Source organism: Erigeron canadensis, chromosome 6 (genome assembly GCF_010389155.1).
Source record: "Erigeron canadensis isolate Cc75 chromosome 6, C_canadensis_v1, whole genome shotgun sequence".
NCBI classification, from domain to species: domain Eukaryota; kingdom Viridiplantae; phylum Streptophyta; class Magnoliopsida; order Asterales; family Asteraceae; genus Erigeron; species Erigeron canadensis.
Window position 1 is genome coordinate 10,997,711 of NC_057766.1, and position 9,672 is coordinate 11,007,382.

Sequence of the window (9,672 nt, forward strand, 5' to 3'; positions counted from 1 at the left end):
GTTGACTCGGATCAGGAACCGGGATCCCCATTTTTTTTATTTGAGTTGATCCACATTGCTGACTCTAAACCCTACGTTTTAGAGAGAGGGGGATAAAAAAAGTGGGTGAAGATGAGGGTCATTTTTGTATATACCTTTCTTATACTTTGATGACATAATCCCTAAATAATATGGATAGGAAAAGAAAAGGTAAAGATATATAATTTTACAATAAAACCCTCCTTATATATATATATATATATATGGGAAAAGGGAATATAAGGTTGTCTGACACCTAATTTTAGGTATGGAACTCCTCACATCCTAATATTTTATTATTTATTGTTTAATGAATAAATGTCTGGGTCCCCATGATTTTGATGGTTTAAAAAATTAATATGTGAGTATCCGATATCTAAGCTTAGGTACCTAACAGCCTTATATTTTCATCCATATATATATATACACACACTAGTGTTCAGGCCCGTCTAATGGACGGGTAATCTCAAAATATTTTAATCAATGCTAAAAAATTGGAGTTCAAGTATATTAAATAGATATTGAATTAAATTAAAATACTTGAAAATAAAACATAAAACGATTCAAATAAGGGAAAAAATTAAAGAATTAATGCATAATAAATTAATCTTTCGGGGAAAGGTAAGTTTCTGTTTCATAAATCTCTATATATATTCTTGTTAAATTGATTCTTGATGACAACTTTTGATGTTCTTTTAGTCAAAGGTAATTCAAGAATGTTTTTCTTATGCAACGAAAAGCTAGCGAGCAAACACTAATTTTTTTTTTGTTTCCATCAAATATAGACGATTTAAAAATTTACACCGTAACGATATGATTCCAGCCACCATTAATATGACCAATATCACAACTTAATCAATACGAAAGCTAAAGAAGAAACATATGAAAATTAACTCCATATAAATATTAATTCCAGTCTACCTTTTTTTTTCAATTTTAGTTAAATAAAAATTTACAATTTGTTATATCTAAACTTATTATAAACACAAACAACAATTTTTGACTAAACGATTTAGAGTTAAACTCAATAAAAAAATAAACAAAACGTTCAACAAAAAGTGTATAGTATATAATTTAAAAAATACATACCAATTCATCAACAAAGACCATCTCGAACGTTTTGATTTTTAACGGGTTGTTCCACTCCAAAACAGTCCATACATGCACATCACGGAGTCGTAGATGGTACTTGACATGTGTTGACTTAATATCCATAAGATAAACTAAATTAAAAGAGATAATAATAACAATAACCTAAGAATTCAATGTTAAATAATAATAATAATAATAATAATAATAATAATAATAATAATAATAATTAAATATGAACAAACTATATAAGTAAAAAAACATTTTTAATAGTCGATCGTAGGTTTTATTTATTATAAGATTTTTTATTAAAAATCCGCCATTTATTAAATAAATATTAAAATAATAAAAGATTAATAAGGAGAGGGTATTAGACTAAAGGAGGGAAATTAGAATGTAAAGTACCTAACCTCCTTTTTTTAGTTTTATTATTATAAATATATAATTAAAAATCATACATATTTTTTTTCGAACATTAAATTATACATATTTATAAAAAGTTAACACCGACCGATCCATATATTGATTTTGAACAATCATTTTTACTTGTTCAATTAACATTAATTATTTAGTGGTATATATAAACTATCTTGTTATTAATTTTTTTGAACACATTAAAAAACCCCACCATCTTCTCCTCTTCTCCTGCAGTCCACTTTGATTTCAACTGTTGCCCATAAAGACAGGCCGATCTTTATCAAACTCACAACAGTTGCAGCAGCAATAATAAAATGAAGGGTTAGATCAGTACTTTTATACTTAGTAAACTTTTTCATCCAAACCTGAAAAATTTTGAAATAAAAAACCTCTTAAGTTTTCTTACCATTCCTTACCATTCCTTTTCTTTTCTTATGTAAGAAAAACTCAAGAATGAGAAAAATAATTTTTATCCTATCTTTTCTTTCTCTATCTATCCAACGTTATACTAGCAAAACACTATCCAAAGACTAATCCTCTCAAACCAACTAAATACTAAAAACTAATCTTAGACCCATCACTTATTTAATTTTACACCCACAAATTTTTACAACTCATCCCTATTGAAACTAGTGACACAAGGACAAGTCCAAAAACAAGTCAAACCCAATGGTGTTCACTCGTCCTTGAATGACTGAAGCACCAAGGAGGGGGACCGAACTACATCAGGCACCTCCTAAGATGCAATATATATATATATATATATATTATAAATCTTTAAATAGTAAATACGTAAAAGGCTATGGTGAGAGATCGGAGAAACCAAAAAGAAAACATGTTGTCTGTCAGTACTACATGAAAAACATTAAGTAAACAAAATTGAAGGTGGTACGGTAATTTCATGTTCAAATTCTGTGTAAAAATCAAAATGATGTGTAAGAATCAGCTCCCTTCATATATATGTTGTACAGGTAAGTTTTACCGCTCACTTTGACAATAACAAAGTTCAACATTTTTCTGCCGCGATAAAATTAAAGGTAAAATACGAGCATTTGATAACATGAAGTCATGAGAAGGAAGTCATCTAAAGCTGATTAGAACCCTCCAGGATTGTGCATACGGTAAGGGGCTTCCATATGATTGGATCTTTCCCAGAACTACAAATAAAATATAAGGATTTTGCACTTTTTTAGTATCTAAAAGAATACCTGCAAAAATTCTATCAATGTAAACTAAAAACTAACACAACATTGTTGCTAAAAGTACACCAACAGATGCTCACTTGATTTGCAAAGGTGTACGTACATAACTAGTCCTACCTACCATTCTCTCTTTTTACGTAACTACTTGAGTTTCCATATCTGGATGCTGAAAACGGTTGTTGGTATCCACTAGAACCTACTACATAATCATAGTCAAACCTTCTCCCATTGCTATGGTAGCCGGAATTATAACTAATACCACCATGGTATCTATCATAAGGTTTGTAAGCATTACCAACATGAACTCCATCATTAGATTTATAACCATTGCCACCATGAAATCCATCATTAGATCTATAACCATTACCACCATGAAATCCATCATTAAATCTATAATCACTACCACCATGGTATCTATCATTAGATCTATAACCATTATCGCCATGGAATCTATCATTAGATCTATACCTCGATGGCGTTTTAGGAGATCCCCAATCATGGTTGTTACTATAGTCACCAGGATCTTCAGTTATCCAACCACCTCTACCCCTTGGTTTTGGTTGAGACGGACTTGCTTGTCCATATAGTGGTTTATTCCTTTTACGAGTTTTACCAAAATCAGGAGGCACGGACCTCACTCCTATATGATTTCCATATGTATTCTTCTTCCCAGGGCTCGGGTCTTCTCTTTTCCTCTTTTCCTTCTGATAAATTAAAGAAACAACCCTCTTAAAGATCGTTGCAAGGATTAGAAATAGCAGAGTAGGCCAATTTGAGGGAGTTATGTTATATTTGATGGTCAAATGAGTAAAACAATATATATGGAAAGTTTGGTCAAGTTAAAAACTGTTGCAATGACACGAAACAGAGGACGTGACAACCCCAACCCACTTTCCTACATATGGGTCGACAAAGATTATGTTCTTTTATTATCTTCAATGGGTCATGTAAGGATAATAAACGTAAAAAAACTGGATGATAAAATGAGATAAAAAAGATCAAAGAACAGAATATTTGTAGATTATCTTTAAGACGAGTTATTTATAATATATTTGGAAAACCTGTTTTAAATCAACCCAGCCAGGCCTGTTACAACCTACTCATAAATCTACCCATTTTGACACACTACTACAACCAGTTGAAGTCCAGTTACCTTAGCAGAACTAGTGCATTTACGTGCTATATGGCCTCCCTCACCACACCTGTAGCATGAGCTAGGTGTCTCGGTGTTGGTTGCTTGGCTTGTTTCTGCATACAGGCTTGCACATTCCTAGAAAAAAAAATCACATGAAAGACTAAATAAAGCATGTAAATTGTAAAAGCGCTTCATAAACAAATTGACTAAACAATCTTACCAATATCTATACTGCCCGTTTCTTTTTTAAACCATTAAGTGCTGAGCATATTAAGTGACTGAATGTATGTATTAAGTAGAAACTAGGTAATTGACGGTTATTTTTGTTTATTAAGTTAAAAAAAAACATGAAATTTGACTGAATATATCAAGCTCTTAATTATTAAATCTATTAAGTAAAAAAAAACAATGTCAGTCTAAAAAAAAGTAAAAGAGAAACAAGGCCAACAATAACTGTGTAATAAATAACTAGGATTTGAGCACATCCAACTAAGACTCTTATGCCACCATGCACCTTGTTAATTCTTTTACATTGTTTAGATAAATAATAGGAGTCATTCTCTTTTCCATTTTCAAAACTATATATAGATTAAACTGGTGCTTAACTTTGTTTTAGTCACTGAAAGTTGAAGCCCTAAAATTCAATCATGAGCAACTAATTTGCAAACAAGACTCTGAATTGTACTTTCTAATGTTTTTGGCCCAACTATTGATCAATGAATGGTTTATTTGGCTATAATTAAACATAAGGTCATACATCACTATGAAAAATAACAATGCATGCCTATATGTATATGATGCATCATGGTATCACATCTCTGGACATAATATAATATGTAAACCTTAACGCGTATATCTAAAAATGAATAAGCAGATACTTGGAATACATAAGATTACCAAGGGTCTTGAGAACATACCCAACCAAAATGGCCCAACTGACCACATCTGTAACAGGAAACTTCTCGTGGACCTTCATCACCATAGTCTATGCAACAAAGATGGCCAAAGCACTTGCATACATAACATTGTATTTCCTGATAAAGGCCATATAAGTGTCAAAAGTTGCTCTATCTTAGGAAAACATCTATGTTTATACTTTAAAGTATAAAGAAACATTCATCAAGTTAACTAAAATGAAATTTACAGAAACACAATGTAGATGGATGAAAAGCCAAACATATTATGAGACTATACAAACCTTGAGGTCATCCGGAGAATACTCGTTCTTGCATGAGAACATTTCATGCCCTGAATTACCACATTTCAAACATATTTTAGCATTTTGAGATCTCCAATTGGATTTCTCTGGGCAATCCTTAGCACGATGTCCAGTCTTCTTGCAGATGAAGCAGTCTTTCCCCTGCCAAAGATGGAAGATTGTATAGAATTTTAGTAAAATCTACTGAAAAAAAAAAAACATATAGGAACCACCCATAGAAATAAGGTGGCATTTGGTTTGTTGTTGGGAAGGACTATGGTATCAGATAACCCAAATCCTTAAAGAGGAGGCACAGAAGTCCTTACTACATCTATTGTTTGCATACCTGAACACACTTAGTCTCAAACCCAATACACCCTATATAATATGTTCCTTATGTCGCATCTAGTAAGAGCATTGTTTAAAGTGCTCTATATGTTCCACAAAACTTTTTGTTGAGGTGTATGTAGTATATAGTCAGACTAAAATATTCTCAGTTAATGCAAAATAAACTAAAGCGCAAAGTGATTCCAGATCTTGAGTAAAAGTTTGAGGGCGCGTTTGGTTCATAGAATGTTTTTGGACAGAATGGAATCTGTCAAAGGATTGAAATTTGAAGAAATGAAATTTGACGGAATGTTTTGTATTTTTTGAAGATTCAAGTGACGGACAATTCCTTCACCCACCCCTAAGGAATGGAGATTCCATCAAATGTGGGAAGTTTACATTCCAACAGAATGACATTCCTCTATTTTTGAACAACAACCAAACACACAAAGAAATGAAATTCAATTCCAATTCCATCAGATTCTATCAAAATCTGTGAACCAAACACGGCCTAAAAAAAGTAACTAGCTCGGCTGCTGCGCAGGATGCTTTTCAATTGTTCAGTCTGTCATATAGATCTAAGGCATCAACATGCAGGTTAGGCTGAATAAAAATCGAATTTTTGAGCAAAAATAATGAGCCACAAAGGCTGCTGAGCATGCTAGACTTCACAAAGTTACAGTCTGCCAGATATTTGATCCAGTAACATGTATACACACTGAGGTACCTTATATACAAATTCATTTACATTGTTAATCGCCTATAACTAACAAGCCCCAAGAGAGTCATTTGTTACTACAGACCTACAGTGTAAAATAATATTTGTACACAGATGACATTAAATAAACAAAGAACCAGATGAAAAGATATTAAAGCATCCTAACCTTGGTGCACTCCTTCACGTTGTGCTCCAAACTCCCGCAAACAAAACAAGGCTTCTTTCGCTTAGCTGATGTACAATTTGCAGCTGCATGACCACCTTCACCACAATTATAGCAATTTCCCCAGCTGTTATCAGGAGGATCAAAATACCTAGGTCCTCTCTGAAGATAAGTAACTTGTTAACAGACATCAGATATGACATTCATTTATACAATTGCAACAAATTTTGATTTTTTGTTAGCATATTTGATTCTACTCACAAGAAGCTGTCGCAGAACAATATTATCAGATTTGTCCGATGGATCCACCTCCACTGTCATATCTGTCTCTTTCGGTGCATCAACCTCCTCTTTTGTCTCCACTGTCATATCCGTCTCTTTCGGTGCATCAACCTCCTCTTTTGTCTCCCCGTCTTTAACCTAACACGATAAGAAGAAAAAGGCTATAAAGTCATAACATCTTTAATGTAGCAGGTTATTTTCTTACTAAATCAATCAATTGTTTTTCGGATAGCTTATTTAAAAAAAAAAAGCATAACATTTGAGTTGTGTGGTTTTCGTTCAACATAAGGCAGCTTAGCTAATGCCTTGTCACGAAAGTCGATACTCGCATGTCTTATATTCTTCCCCTAACAAATAGAAGCTAAAACAAACCTAATAGCCAAACACTTGAAAATATTTCATAAAAGGCAATTATCTACACACTCACACTTATAAATACACACTCCCAAACACCCTATTTACATCTTAAAGGTAGTGTCAAGAAAACATCAAATTCATCGACTTTCCGTATTTTGGCAATTAATCAAACAATACCCTGATTTGAATTATCTAAAATGGAAAAAAGAAACATTAAGTTACACCATTAAAATGTATAAGCAGACAAAAGAAAAACAAAAGAAAATAAACATATACATAAACATAAACATATATATATATATACACCAAAAGAGAATTAAAATAATTAGAAACCCAGAAAGAAAGAAGCTTTATATATATACCAAAAGAGAATCAGCAGCAGCAGCATCTTGTTTAGTTGAAATTGGAGTAAGGGTGTTAGTTTTCTTCTTTTTGACTTTTTTCTTCTTGACTTGTTTAGAAGGAGGTTGTGATGCTGATAAAGGAGGGGCATTAGCAGCAGAAGATTTACTACTACAAGTTCTTAGGATTGATTTTTGTACAATCTTCAAACTTAAATCATCATTAGCTTCATCATCACTGCTAACAACATGAATAATTGGATTATTATGAGGTGATTCTTGTTGGGATTTTGGGTGGTTTGATTTTCGGATTCTGGGCTTTTTCTTATTCTTCTTTGTAGTTGTTGCTTTAATATTATTATTATTATTATTATAAGTATCACCCATTTTTAATGTTTTTGATGAATTGAATGAATGAAAGTGCAGGCAGGCAGGCAGGCGGTGGAATGGAATATGATATAAACCCTAAATAAGCCTTCCCTTCGCTGTTTCTTTTTTTTTTTTTTTTCTCACTTGTCTTGCCGCCTCTCTTTTCGAAGAGTGAGTTTATTTTAAGTTTGTTAATTAAAGGTAACTTTTTTTTTTTAAGGCAAAAGTGAAATATTATTAATAACTCAAACCGCATAAAGATAAGGACATAAACAAACAAGAGAATAAACGTAAAACCAATTAAGAAATACATGGCTTACTACACCAATTATTCCAATTTAACTCCATTTTTTAGCTCTATTCGGAATCCATAAAAACGTCATGGATCTAATCTCTTCAAAGATCATATGAGCGGTAGAAAATACCATATTATGCACCGCATCATTCCTCAATTTCCAGAGGCTCCAAATAGCAATAAAAATAATAGCATTGAGCATTTTCTTCTAATTTTTATCCCCAGCTCGAGAATAATGAAAGGTGTATAAGTCATGGACATGAAAAGCATAAAAAGGGTTTACCTTACACCAAGATCCAATTAAATCCCAAACCTCCATGGAAAAGGGACATGTCATGAGAATATGATCAAGAGATTTATCGGCAAGATTACACCTAACACAAGATAAAGACCTCATTGTAATCCTCCTTTTATTGAGTTGAATTAGAGTCGGAAGTCTGTCTCGATTTGCTCTCCAATTTATTATACTCACCTTCTTTGGAACCCAATTGTTCCAATGATAGTTGGGATGTGAATTGTGAACAATAGCCGAGTCGAACTTTATCTTCAAATATGAAATTATGAACTCATTTGCATTTATGTGTGGCTGTAAGTCCACATCTCTTATGGAAAACACTAATTTAGCTTTGAAAATTGATTTCCATAACCCCCCTGTTTCTTGTTGACTAGTATATCAAGATCCACTTCCATGTAAAGCGACCACACACGCCTCCAAAGTCTATTCGGCTCATGTTTATAACGCCGCCACCATTTCAATAGTAATGCAGCATTAGCACCTTTCAAAGATCCCAATCCAAGACCACCTAACATTTTTGGTGCCACAACATCATTCCAAGCGATCCAACTAATGGAGTTTATGTCGCCTTTGCCTGCCCAAAAAAACCACCTTCGAGTTCGTTCCAATTGGTCTATTATTTTGTTAGGGGCTTTAAACAATGAGAAAAAATATATAAAGGGGGACTTGATAAAACTGATTGCACCAAAGTTAATCTGCCGCCAATTAATATAGTTTTTACCTTCCATTTAGAAAGACGTTTTTGAAAGATATCAATAACTTGTTGCCAATAACAGCAGATTCCCATGTTCACGCCAAGAGGGAAACCCAAGTAAGAGGGAGGGAATGTACCTTGTTTTATACCCATCTGATTAGCGACATGCTCCACCTCCATCTGATTGATTCCAAGTCCAAATAATAATGATTTTTTCACATTCATTTGTAGACCAGAAATAAGACCAAAACATCTCATAATCCTAACAATATTCATGAGATTATGAGTTAATTAAAGGTAACTGGTTTTTACCAAATTTTCAAGTTTTATTTTACGATTTGTAAGAGGTTCCCACTTCCCAGGATGGCTAATATGATTCGGGTCAAACCATATCCGTACTTATAGCTCATAATAAAACTTCTATAATTCGAGCCATATTTGAACTCATCACATATATTTAATCGAGCTCGTCACATGTATTTAATTTTTAACCGTTGGAGTAGGTGTAGAGTTTTTTGTCTATGGAAACCGAAGTAAAGGTTTGATCTCATGTCTAGTAAAGCTAGAGGTCTAATTCTCTCTTTGGTAAAATCTTAAAGCAACTTCTCTATATTTGGTAAGGGTAAGACGGTCTACATCTCAACCTCCCCATACATCATCGAAAAAGGTATTGGGACCAAAACTCGTAAAAGATGGGATTGGAGTTAATGTTGCATATATTTTATTTTTATTTAGCTAGGCTTGGTTAAATATTTCCTTTCAACGGGTGAGT

The 9,672-nt window shown here is 32.9% G+C and overlaps 1 protein-coding gene across 1 annotated transcript; it reads right to left on the minus strand.

The window, feature by feature from the left end:
- Positions 1 to 2,458: 2,458 nt before the first annotated feature.
- Positions 2,459 to 7,754, minus strand: LOC122603911 (zinc finger CCHC domain-containing protein 7-like). Its single transcript, XM_043776765.1, has 7 exons — positions 7,269 to 7,754; positions 6,529 to 6,687; positions 6,271 to 6,429; positions 5,060 to 5,221; positions 4,779 to 4,895; positions 3,880 to 3,996; positions 2,459 to 3,430 (listed from the first exon to the last, which is right to left on the minus strand). Exons 1-7 carry the CDS (start codon positions 7,632 to 7,634, stop codon positions 2,840 to 2,842), a joined length of 1,671 nt encoding a protein of 556 aa, XP_043632700.1. The 5' UTR covers positions 7,635 to 7,754; the 3' UTR covers positions 2,459 to 2,839.
- Positions 7,755 to 9,672: the final 1,918 nt, after the last annotated feature.

Excerpts from the sequence above, each read along its gene's own strand:
- LOC122603911 (XM_043776765.1), bottom strand. The coding sequence starts at position 7,634 with ATGGGTGATACTTATAATAATAATAATAATAATATTAAAGCAACAACT. Across the intron at positions 6,688-7,268 it reads CTGCTGCTGATTCTCTTTTG|GTTAAAGACGGGGAGACAAA; the intron begins GTATATATATAA and ends TTATCGTGTTAG. Across the intron at positions 3,431-3,879 it reads AATGCACTAGTTCTGCTAAG|AAGGAAAAGAGGAAAAGAGA; the intron begins GTAACTGGACTT and ends TTAATTTATCAG.